The sequence below is a fragment of the Alligator sinensis genome, unplaced genomic scaffold, assembly GCF_000455745.1.
Source record: "Alligator sinensis unplaced genomic scaffold, ASM45574v1 scaffold696_1, whole genome shotgun sequence".
Lineage (NCBI taxonomy): Eukaryota > Metazoa > Chordata > Crocodylia > Alligatoridae > Alligator > Alligator sinensis.
Genome location: NW_005843186.1, coordinates 128446 through 141226, shown reverse-complemented (window position 1 = coordinate 141226; position 12781 = coordinate 128446). Strand labels below are relative to the sequence as shown.

The 12781-nt window shown below is 43.9% G+C and overlaps 1 protein-coding gene across 9 annotated transcripts in view; it reads left to right on the top strand.

The window, feature by feature from the left end:
- The window catches only part of PPFIBP1 (PPFIA binding protein 1), a 183965-nt gene that overhangs the window by 138307 nt on the left and 32877 nt on the right, over positions 1–12781 (top strand). For 7 of the 9 annotated variants that reach the window (XM_025194367.1, XM_025194369.1, XM_025194366.1 and 4 more), the window contains 4 exons: positions 1–84; positions 5601–5758; positions 6302–6432; positions 11600–11660. In XM_025194367.1, the coding sequence (XP_025050152.1) occupies positions 1–84; positions 5601–5758; positions 6302–6432; positions 11600–11660 (434 nt within the window). The remainder of the gene's footprint in view (positions 85–5600; positions 5759–6301; positions 6433–11599; positions 11661–12781) is intronic. The other 2 variants (XM_025194372.1, XM_025194373.1) reach the window with 1 other exon arrangement.

Here is a 12781-nt window from a genome sequence, read left to right as displayed (position 1 = left end):
ATCGGAAGATAGAAGAACTTCGACAATCCCTCAATCGGTATAAAAAAGTGCAAGACATGGTCATACTGGCTCAAGGTAAAAAAGGTACAGTGCAAGTCTGAAGATTTTTGCACTTTATTTTGCACGCACATTGTCATAGTATTAGATTGATTCCCATACTTTGAATCTGGCCTTGATTATTTAACAGGTGGTTGCTAATGTCTCCTATAGTCTAATTTGCCTCTTGTATTTCATCAGTTTTTTTTCTAATTCCCTTTAAAGCTTTTATATCTCCATGGTAGGCCTTTTTAAGGTCAGCAAGGGAAAGGCCTTTGAGCTGTAGAAGTCTCTTTCTTTATTTTGTTAAATTCCATCTGGACTTAGCTGACTTAAAACTGTTAAGAATTGCAATTCCCCCACTCTTGCTTCTGCTTTCCCCGGGGTGGGGAATTGGTAACCTGCCAAAATAATAGCTGAACTTCCAGAGCACCTGTAAAAGATCCAGGTTAACTGTTTTTGCCCCCGGTGTGGTGTTATCCCCTGTTTGTATCCCTTACCCCCTAGGGATGCCACTTGGAACAAAAGCCCCATTTTCTGTGGTAGGTGGGAAGAGAACAAACACGGTTGGACCAGGCTTCCCCAGGCCACCCTTAGAAATTAGCAGTCTGATACCAGTTGTCTTTTCCTCTCTGGGAAGACTGCTTTCTCCACTTAATCCTGTGTTAGAATAGTGGGCTGCAGTGCTAAAATTTCAGCATTTTGATGATGATGTGCTCTGGTGGTGGGGAGGCTGTTAAAAATTTCATGTGTAGGAATCTCTGTAAATCGCAGAGGAAGTAGCCCCCGCAGTGACTCCTTCAATTTTTTTTTCATTTCACCACTTGCTCTACCTGTCCCTGATTGGCGGAGGGGGCCAGCTGGCTAGGCCATTTGCCGCTGATTGCCAGTGAAGCAAAAACTGTGTTGTTTGCCTCCCCACCACTGATTGGCAGAGGGGCCCTGGTGGCTTGACTGCTTGCTGTGGACCAGTGGGGAGGCAAAAACCATGACACATTTAAAACTGTATTTTTCATTTCCCCAACAATCAGTAGCAAACATCCTGACCAGAGGGGCCCACCCCTCTGCCAATCGGGAGGGAGGGGTCAGCAGTGAAATAAAAAAAATTAAAGGAGCTGCTGTGGGGGGCACTTCTGGCATGATTACAGAGATCCCTACTCATGAGAGAATTTATTTTACATTTTTCCTTTTTTAAAAAGCCTACCTAGCATCATATTAATTGCATTACAAAGAGTTATTTGATTTAGAAATCTAAATCACTCAAAAGTTAGAAAAGACTGGGTTTCTAGTGGTCTGTGCAGTCTTACCTTGAACCCAAGGGTGCGTGCATGCACACATGCATTGATGTACTCTTTCAAGAATTGCGTGGTTTTTATTCTGCAATTCTTTATGCTGTGTATAAATTTTATATCACAGTTGTTGTATTCCTATTAGATTTGCCCCAAACAGTAACTGCTAAAATGCACTGTAGTATTTTGCTAGCTAGAAGGCTACCTAATATTTTTACAGCAGAATTTGATAGTATTTCGAATATTAACCTTCCATGGTCACGCACCGTTCAACAGAGGAAGCATAGTGGCTTATAGTATTGAGTTATCTTGCACTTGGAGATGGAGTTTTTTCAGATTGACCAACCTCAAACCTCCACAAACAACCAGCATCTGACAAAATAGGTTGTTGCTTACAAAAGCTTGTGCCTCTCTGAACCAATCTCTAAAGTGCCACCCAGCCCTACCTACTGACAAACCTTAGGGTTCGCTTGTTTATCCTTTATGAGGTTGATTGGCTTTTAGAGGGAAGGGGCCGATGAGGTTATATTCAAGCTACAGGGAAAACCCAATGAAAATCTTAAAGCTCACGAAGAAACTTACCTGGGGAGTAGTAAGTTTTCCCAGGTCATTGGCGGGTGGGACATAAAAGGCTCTAGGGTGAAGATAGGCTGTATTGAGAAGGCAGTATACTCGATTCATTTTTGTGGTGAAGAGTTTGGATGTTTTGTTCCATCAGCCCTTCTGTATTGGTCCTGGAATGCAAAGTGTGGAGAGGAGGTTCATTACTTCCTACAAGTCTCTTTGCAAGGCCTGCAAGGAGGAGGATATGGAAAGAAGCATCTTCCTCTCCCACCAATTCTCCATTTTGCAGGCCTGTGAGGCACTTTAACTGCAGGTGTTAGAAAGCCATTAGGAAACAGAGAAGGAAGTCTTGCTGCATGAACTGCCAGTGCTCTATGGGGGAGGAGTGTTAATATTGAGGACCTACACAAAGGGATGGATCTAAGGAGATCAACACAGAATGGTAGGGTCAGTGAATCGTAGGGGATTTTGGGGGCTTTTCCATATCCCCCAGTGACTTGTGGCACTTGCAATTTTCCTAGGATTTATAGGGGTAAAGTTCTTCTCCAGCCTTATTCCTAGGACCATTTTTAAAGAAGAGAAGGGAAAGATTCCTCCAATAAAAACTTTAAGATGGTCCTGCCACGTGTTTGTGGCTTGAGCTTGCTTGACCTCTGCAAACAGTACTGTTAAAAACCACAAATAAAAATGCAGGTATCCTGAGAACCATTAAACAGTGTGAAAATACAGCTTTTCAAGCAAGCTACCCAAACACCCTGGCACTTGAAAGAATTTGTCTGGTCTGTAATCTACTACACATGTATTTTTACGGTTATTTAAAACCATGAATTAGATTTCAACTGTTTTGGATAAAATAGTAGTATTTCTAGTTTAATCACGAATATGTAGAAATTCTGTATAATATTTCTGATATAAAAAATATTTTAAAAAAATGCCCACCTCACATTGCCTTAGCCACCCATAGCAGTTTCATTATATCCTTGATCGCCAAAATGCCCTAATATCATATGAATAGTATGTTTTCTACCTTATCCCTTCCATAAAGCTATACATAAAAGCATTTTACAAATTCCTGATTAAACAAGTGATATGCTGACGCCACTCCTTCCCTCCCCATAAAGAGCGTAATCTCATATCTGTTCATGTCAGTGATAGTTATTCTGTTGACTGTAGTGGTTTTTGGATCAAGTTGTAGCTCTTCATGACTGGTAATTTATTTACCAGGGTCATGAGGTACATAGTTTGTGGGCCTCGTATGCAAACCTCATGTGACTAGGTAATGAATGAGAACCCTTGCATGACATTGGTGAAGGTTGCTAGGATTACAAACGCACCTATTTAATATTGGGAAGAGCAGCGGGGGAGAGAGTGAGAAATTGCTTAACACGTAAAAAAGGGAGGCTCGTAAAATAATTTTTGTTCTCTCAGGTTCTCTCTCTCTCTCGTACACTTCACAGAACAGACCAAATTTTAGTTTGGGAAAAGCAAGCAGTAAGATTTAAATTCAGATACAAAAATGCTTTGACAATTAATTACAGACTCGTACTAGGAATGCCTCAATACCTTTTCTTGTGAATATCAGTTATGTAGCATGCTGGTATTGATCAGCAGGGTAGAAATCCACATATTTCAATATTACTGCACTAGTTAGGGAATGAGAGCGTGGTACAGTGAAAGAGAAATACAGTTTTCCCTTGCTTTATGCTGTACATGCGTTCTTGGAAAATGGCATTTGTTTACAATGTAACAAATAGGGATATGTTCCAACACCTCAACTGTACTGACTCCTAAAACTATTTCTACCACTTTTAAAAGACAATTTTGATACTCGCCAACAGCAGACTACACACAAGCACAGGGCACTATCATAAAGGGGATGGCAACTACAGAAACACATGTTGCAGACAATGAGTGAGGATCCACACAGGAGACTATTTTGGTGCACGTCACTCCCACAATGCACCGCACAAAGCAGCTGACTGTGGGCTTTCACAACACCGATTGCATAAGAGTGAATTTACCTTGCATTGTTGGTATAAAAAGGGTCATTGCATAAGAGCGAATTTGCACATACAGAACCCTTATAAAGTGAGGAAACCTGTATGCAAACTATAAACTAGTAGAATGAGATGCAATTGATTTGTAGTATTGTGCAAAATGGTGATTTCCCCCTCTTCCCCCCCCCCCCCCCCCCCCCCTTATTTAAAGCTAGCATAGAAATTGATTCCCTGTGTTTGTTTTTTTTATGTTGTTTTCTTCTTTGCTTTGTACCCCATTTTCCCTATGGTTAACTGAGCTGGCATAATGGAGATTTTGGTTTTTCATTTAAATTTCAGACTGACATATTTGTCTGCTCCATTTTGGTTCAGTCAAGATGGGAAAAGAAATATATGTGCCCCAGAGTTTCAGTGTTTAACATTATAATAAGGACAAAGATGTTCAGTGTATTGAAAATGCTCCCACTGAAATGCTTGTGTGCAGAGTTTGGGTTTCAGGTATGATAACAGAAATAAAATTGCAAGGGTGAGAAAACTACCTAAGTTGTGGACTCTTTACACTGCTGTGGTTCAGTCTCCTTGCCGTTCAGTTTTTGCATAAGGCAGCTTGCGCTGCTCTCCAAGGACCCCTCCATGAGCCTCACTTAATGGGCTTCTCCAGGGTGAGTCAGAGAGTAAGAGAAACTTGTCCAATATAAGAGGGACTGTGCTTCTGGTGCAAAGCATTATGGGAATGCCAGCTGATGCTGTTATCTGGAGATAGACTGCTGTAATTTAGTCATGCTAATTCCTGCAGTAGTCCAGAACTGGCAAGGCATGTTGGTGGCAGTGGAGTTACGCTCTAGTCCAGGGATGGGCAAATATTTCAGGCAGAGGGCCGCTTACTGAGTTTTGGCAAGCCATTGAGGGCTGCATGACAGGCAGCCAGGGGCAGATAAATATTAATTTTCTAAATTTTCTGGCCCACCTCTGCTATAGTCCCATATCTCTAGTCTCCATCTTTTAGCATGGCACTTCAGAATATTTCACCCCAGGTGTTAAAGTCAGGGTCCCACTTCCAATTTCCACAAGCACTTGGCACTTGAAATAATTTGTTTGGTCTGGACTCCACTACACACATGATTTTAGGACATTCATTTAAAACTATGAGTTAAAATTCATCTGTTGGATTAAATAAATAAAAAGTTCTTGTTGAATCTCGTCTGCCACAGTTCTGTGTAATATTACTGGTATCACATTCTACAAAATAGGGATTTTACAAAGCTAAATCCTCAGGTAGCGAAAGCTGATGTAGTTCGACTAAAGTCAGTGGAGCTTATCCCATGTTATACCATTAAAGGGTGTGGCTCATAGTGTGAGAATTTATTCATCTTATTGGATATTGGCACTGCAACTGCAACAATCATATAGATGCCTAAGGGTCATTGATACTTGGTCCTGCTGAAATTAGAATGTCTGCTGTTAAGCGCTGATGTGATTGTTTTCATTAGGGGAGGGGGTTTTTAAAGCTGTGTTGGGAAGTCACGACTTCTGGCAGGAAAGGATTAAAAAAGCAACTCACCCTACTCTTACACTTTTCTTCCATCACCATTACCATCCTCCAGGCACCTACCCTCAGTCCTTAAACAAGAATCATGCTTTGCTCTTCATGAAAACAGACCCTATCTTGTATGCAGCAATAAAGCCCACAGGATTTCCCTTTCTCTTCTATTAGGCAAAGAAGGTGAATATGAAGAGTTTGTGAATTCAGGATCTGTTTCAGCAGTTTTATTGGATGCACAGAATCTAATTGATCCAGAAAAGAGCCTGTCCCTGACTCCAGTAATTGGCTCTCCAGGTTGCGAAGAGTATAGTGTGAGCTTCCTCGAAGAGGTATCTGTCTTTTTCTCTCAATATATCACTACTTGAAAGGTTACTCCTGGTGGTGTTGTATTATACAAGCCAAGACTGCGTTTTGGTGAGCCTTCTGGGTTTTGGGAAGTTTCCTTAAATCTTCCGTTGTTTTTTTTTCTGTTTTGTGGAGAGTACAGATTTTTGTGGGAATACTGCCAACTATATAAGAATTAGTTATTTTTCCCCATCTAATTAAAATTATTTTAGGTTTTTTAATTTTTTCTGCTGTAATTCTGGACTGAATTCAAATACATTACATGGGTGTAGGACTATATATTATATATCCATTTCTGGCTTATGAAGCTCTAAATGCTGATTATAGTGATGTAAGCCCTTAATCTCCAGTGCCACCTGGCCTATTTTACAAGCATTAAAATTAAGTTGATATGGGAATATATTGGTTTATTATACCCTGGAGATGCAGTATTTCATACATCTGTTTCTATTTTATTCTTACTGTCATTCAATAGTTATATAGTTTTAACCCATAGCAATGTAACAATCTATTCTTTCTTCTTTTAGAATTCCCTCCAGGTCCACACCAGCATCTTGCAGGTCTCAATCCCTTCTTTTTCATCAACACCAAAAAGCTCCAAAGCAGGTGCAGAAAAAGTAAAAGCACAGCTGAACCCAGAAATTACAAGTGAAACAAGGTATGGCCACTTCTGTTTCTAAGTGGCATATGTATCCAAAAAATACCACGAGAGTATTAATTAAAATTGAGTTTGTTAGCGACACATGGATAATTGGAATGTTAAGTCAGTTTCAGGAAACTAGCACGGATATATTAGAATGTGAACAGGGGCCAGATTGTTTGCTTACCAAATGCAATGGGTTTTGTTGGTTTTAAAATCTAAAAAGTATTTCTTTGTTGTTCATGGAGCACCAACAATGTGGCCTCAGTGTTTTTCTTGCAAGAAAAAAAGACATTGACATGAATGGAATGAGCAAAAAGGTGATCTAATGCTGTGGACCAGAGGTTTTCAACCTTTTTTAGCAAGTGTACCCCTTCTGGTGGTGGCGGCTGGATGCTGGGTGGGGGTTGCTTGCACGTGGCGGCCGCTGCTTCCCCCCACTGCCATCGCCACTGCACCCCACTTTCCCACAGCTGGTTGCACGTGAGGCTCTGCAAGCTGCTGATGGGCCTCGCACCCAGACAATCGCGCATCGCCTGTCAGCAGCCCGTGGAGCTGCACGTGCAACCAGCCGTGGGAAAGCGGTGCAGGGTGGTGGTGGTGGTGACTGCCACATGTGACCCTGCCCCCAGTTGAGCCAGGCAGCGTCTGTGTGGCCCACAGAGGGGCGCTGCTGCCCTTGCACCCCCCCACCTCCTGGCCCTGCTCCTGGGAGCTGGCATAGAAACACACTTAACTCATCCTCCCCCACCATTGAGACCCTGGCAGCCAATCAAGAGAGCAAGCTGGGGTGGAGGTGGAGAGGCACTGTGGTGTGCTGCATGGGGCCGGCAGTGCCTGGCACAGCCTTCCCACAGGTAAGAGGTGAACGTGTTGGGGGAGACACTGCAGTGCCCTGGGGCATGCTCTGTGCCTGCCTGCCTGCCCACGCGTACCCCAAAGACCTTTCTAAGTACCCCTGGGGGTACGCATACTCCCGGTTGACAACCCCTGCTTTGGAGAATTGTTTGGACTTCATATAAACAGCTTAGTTATAGACACAACAGCATCATTTGCATTAAGGCAAATTTGCAGTAAGTGTAGATTTTTCCATAGCTACTAAAATTTACAGCAAGGTGTTACCAAAGTATAAGTAGTCCGCTAGCAGCAATGTAACCAAAGAGTAAGATTAAAGGAGCTGATTGGTGATGAAGGCTTTGGCTTCTTTGACAGTGAGTGGAGTTGGAAGCTGCAGCTTGTGAAAAGAACTACAATCTGATTGGTATCACTAAGACCTGGTGGGATAGCTCTTATGACTGGAATGGGAACCTTGAGGGTAGCACTATTATGGAAGGACAGGGTTGGGAGGAAGGGTGGTGGTATTGTCTTGTAAGTCAGGAACACATACACTTGTTCCTTGGTTCAGGAGGAAGAAGATGGCAAAGCAGAATGCATTTGGGTGAAATTGAAAGGTGAAAGATGTGTCCGTAATGGTGGGGATTTATTATAGGCCACCTAATCAGGAAGAGAAGGTGGATGAGGTACTCTTCAAGCAGGTGACAAATCTATCCAAAAGCTATGGGATGGTATCTGCTGGAAAAGCAATGCAGTAAAACAAAATGTCATGCTGGTTCCTAACCTGTATGGAGGATAATTTTATCTTCTAGAAAGTGGAGAATACAATTAGGGGATCATCTGTCTTGGATCTTGTCCTGACCAACAGGGAAGAACTGGTGGAAGATATGAAGGAGTTGGGTAACTTGGGAGGAAGCTATCACAATACGTTAGATTTTTGCAATGGTGAAAGCATGAGGTCAGCAAAATTAGGATGCTAGAATTCAAGAAGGTGGATTTCATCCAAATCAGGGAGTTTTAACAGGCATGATAGGAGGGCTGGGAGCTTCTAAGGGGCACAGTATTGGAAGTCCAACAAGAAAATCTCCCCCAGCACAATGGAAGCACAAGAAGAATGGCAAGAGACCAATGTCACTGCACAAGCAGCTTCTAAAATGCTTGACATGCAAAAGGAAAACATACAGGCAATGGAAGAACAGGCAAATCACCTAGGACACATACCAGGGAATAGCAAGAACCTGCAGGGACAAAATTAGGAAGGCAAACAAAGAATAAACTGCACCTGGCACAAAGGAGGCTAAGGACAACAAGAAGAGGTTCTATAAGTAAGTTGGCCAGAAAAGAAGGACGAAGGAAGCTGTGAATTCTCCGTTAACAAGTCAGGGGGAACTTCTAAATCAGAATACAAAGAAGGCAGAGCTACTCAACAGCTACTTTGCCTCAGTCATCACAAAAAAATTCAGCTGCCAAGGGCTAACAGGTATTATTTGGATAAGCAAGCTGAGGGAGGAGATGACAAGAGAGATGGTGAGAGAGCTTTTGTTGGGTCTTCATGAATTCAAGTCAGCAGAGCCAGATGAGCTTCATCCCCAGGTCCTGAAGGAACTGATGGAGGACATCTTGGAGCCCTTGGCAATGATTTTTGTGACGGTGTGGGTGACAGGACAGATACTAGAGGACTGGAAAAGGGCCAACATGGTGCTCCTCTTTAAAAAAAGGCAAGAAGGGAGGACCTGGGGAACTACAGGCAGGTTAGCCTCACCTCAGTACCTGGGAAGTTCCTGGGGTATATCCTAAGCAAGATCACCTGCAAGCATCTGGAGGAGGAAGGGTTGCCTGCAAGCAACCAGCATTGATTTATGAAAAACAAGTCATGTCAAACATACCTGATTGCCGCCTTTGACAAAGTAACTGTTTGGGTTGATGAAGGGAATGCTGTGGATATAATGTATGTGGACTTCAGCAAATCTTTTGTCCAGGTCCTGCATGACCGTCTCATAAACAAATTGGAGAAATGTGGGCTGAATAAAACTACTACAAAGTGGATCAATAACCGGCTGAATGGCTGCAGGCAAAGGGTAATTATTCATGGGTCCATGTCAGAATGGCAGAAGGTTTTGAGTAGAGCCCATAGGGGTCTGTCCTTGGTCTAGTGCTGTTCAATGTGTTTGTTAACTATTTGGTTGCTGGCATAGAAATCTTCTTGAGTGAGGATGACGTGGAACTGGGAAGGGCTGTGAACATGCTGAAGGATGTGAGTGCAATTCAGAAGGATCTTGACATTGGAAAGTTGGGCTAGAGCTAACAGGATGAAGTTCAATGCGAACAAATGCAAGGTGCTACACTTCATGAGGAATAATCAAAAACACAAATACAAAATGGGGGACACCTGGCTGAATGGCAGCTCTGTGAAAAAGGACTTGGGAGTCTTGGTAGATCACAGACTTATGAGTCTGCAGTGATATAGCCACACAACCGGCGAATGCCATTTTGGAATGCATCAATAGAAGCATTAGATGCAAGACACAGGAGGTGATAGTGCCTCTCTACTCAGCATTGGTTAGGCCTCATCTGGATTACTATGTGCATTTCTGGGCTCCACATCTTAAGAAGGACATGGAGAAGTTTGAGAGGGTCCAGAGGCAGGCAACAAAGATGGTCAAGGACTTGGCAGGCAAGTTGTATGAGAGGCTGAAGGAGCTATGCATGTGGAAAAGGTTCAGCTTGTGGAAAAGGTGTTTAAGAGGGGACATGATAGCAGCCTTCAAATATTTGAAGGGCTGCCATAAAGAAGAGGTAAAGCACCTTTTTGTTCTTGCTACATAGAGGAGGACACAGACTAATAGTCTGAAGTTGCAGCAAAGTAAATTTAGATTGGATATCTGGAAAAAACTTCTTCACTGTGAGGCAGTGGAACAGACTGCCTAGGGAAGTTGTGGGCTGTCCATCACTGCAGGTGTTCAAAGAGGTTGGACAGCCCCTGATCAGGGATGATCTAGGCATAGCTATGCCTATTTTCTACCATGGGTATTTCCCATGCTTTTGGCTTCGCAGGTTGCTCCTGTTCTCCCCCTTTGCCCCTTTTTTCTGATATGCATGTCAGGGTGATTTTTAAACCTCCCCAGAGGCATTAGGTATTTGCTACAGCTAAGGTTGGGGACTTCAACTGGGGTGTGCTGATTCTTCTACTAGGAGTGAAGCCAGAGGTTTCTAGCTAGAAGGTCTTGTCCCTCTGCTGGGGGTCAGACCAATTACCATATTTGGGGTCAGGAAGGAATTTTAACCCATGGTCAGATTGGTATGGGCTTTTTGGATTTTTGCCTTCCTCTGTAGTGGGGGTGGGGGAGCATGGCCCTCTACCTGGAACCTCTTGAGTGCATATTGACAACATTTTATAGAAGCAGGACATTGGCTGCTGTGGTTCCCATTTTACCTATGGATGTCAGGGTTGAGGATAGTCTTATGTAGAATTTAGATTATGGTTGGATGGGATGGTTTGGATAGGGATGATTCTGCCTCAGTCAGGAGGTTGGACTAGATGACCTCTGGTGGTCCCTTTCAGCTCTACTTCTTTATGACCTATGCTGCTAAGTATCAATAGGATTTACGGTAATATATGCCAAAGCACTTGCATGTCTCAGCCTACATTTTTTTAAACTGCAATTAGGTAATATTTATTGGCAAAGATGTTAAAATTAAATCAGATCAGTGTTTTTCTAATGTTTACTGTGGTCTTAAATTGGCTCTAATCCTGAAGTAGGTTGGCTTTTTCCAGCCCCTCTGTTTTTGATACAGTCCCAAAATAGGTAACTTTTCCCTTCTTTTAAAATAGTTGTATTTATGCTTTACAAATACATATCTTTTAAAGTATTATTTCAGCTTGGGAGAATCTTTAATGCCCCCTTATGCCATTCCTGAAGCCTATATACAAAACGGGCATTGTTGCTGTATATACATAGGAAGATTAAACACTGAAAACAGCAAATTATGCATGCTGTTTCCCCAGTTTGGTTCATGTAAACCCATTTCAGTTAACATTTTTTAAATATTATTTGAACTGAGAAGCAAAGAATTTGGGAGCCAAGTATCCTGTCAGTACAATATTGGCTCTTCCTCTTTCATTCAAACACAGCAATTATGACATGGAAGATCTATCTCATTGCAATGCTTAACTGAAGTACAGGAGTTTTGAGCAATGCAGCGATTGCTTCAACTTTGCTTTGACCATTTTAAATGATATTGTAACAAACTATGTAGGTTTTTACTTTATAATACACTCAACGTTGAAGCATAGTTCATAGCAGGGCTAGCCTTGGGTGACGCAACATTTTAATGTCTTATGTTGTTTTAGAACTTCAGCCCTGCAGAAATCCAGCAGTCTGGACAATTTGAAGAAAGAGACATCACAAGTGGTTGGTTTTGTTTTTATTGCGTTTCCCCTTGAGATTGGAAACCAGCTTTTCTTGTTACTCTTTGTAGTCCTTTTGACTGCCTCAGGACTAAAATCTGGCTGAGAATACCAAAGGGATGGGAAAAATCCCTGAGATGGTATAATGCCATTGGTACTGCTCTGTCCCACTTGTAAAATCCTCTGCATATTAGTGAAGGAGAAAATCTGTCCTGGACTATTTAGGCATCTGTCTTTTTTGTGCAGTGAGAATTTACAAGAGACAATCTCCTGCACACCCAAGCTGTGTCTTCACTGGATGAGAAGGAATGTTCTTAACTTGAAAAAACCCACAGAAAAAGCCTAATGGAAACAAGGCAATCTGTTGTTTTCACCCAAGTTGTCAGATCACTTAAGACCAGGGATGGGCAAAATACAGCCCACCAGCTGGAGGGACCATGAGGCTGTTCCCGCCTGTGCCGGGGCAGGAAGCTCGGGTAAGGTGTGGGGGGCACACTGGTCCCTGTCTGGCCATGGGGCTGGGGCAGGGGGCTGGGAGTGACGGGATGCACGAGAACCAGCACTGGTGGGGCCCATAGCGGGGTGGCTCCCCTTTCTCCCTGCTGAGGCAGCCTGGCCCGGCTCCATAGAGCCCAGGCAGCTGCGCCCCAGGCTCCTGCCACCCTGCTCTAGGCCCTGTTGGCACTGTCCCTGGGGCATCGCCTGGCTGTCGCTGGCTCCCAACCCCCCTGTGTGGCCTTGGGGGCAGCATGGGGGCTGCTGAGGGCGGCATGACCTCGTGGGGATGAGGCTTGGGGCAGCAACGGCCTGGCTGCCCCCCCAACAGGAGGCTCTGGTGGGTGCTGCCACCCTGGAAGGAGGGTCCGGGTCCCCGCGCCCTAAAGGGGCCCAGCGGCAGCTTGCTCCCTAGCCCCAGGACGGGCGGGGAGGCTGCGACAGGAGCAGGAGTGGAGCCGTGGCCACTTTTCTGCTCCAGAAGTTCCTGCGGGCACGAGGAGCCCAGGGGCCCTGGGGAAGCTCCTGGTCAGCCCTGGGGGCAGCACGGGAAGCTTGGGGAGGCTGCTGGGGGTGGCATGACCTGACAGGGCCCCAACCCAGAGCACGGGAAGCTTGGGGAGGCTGCTA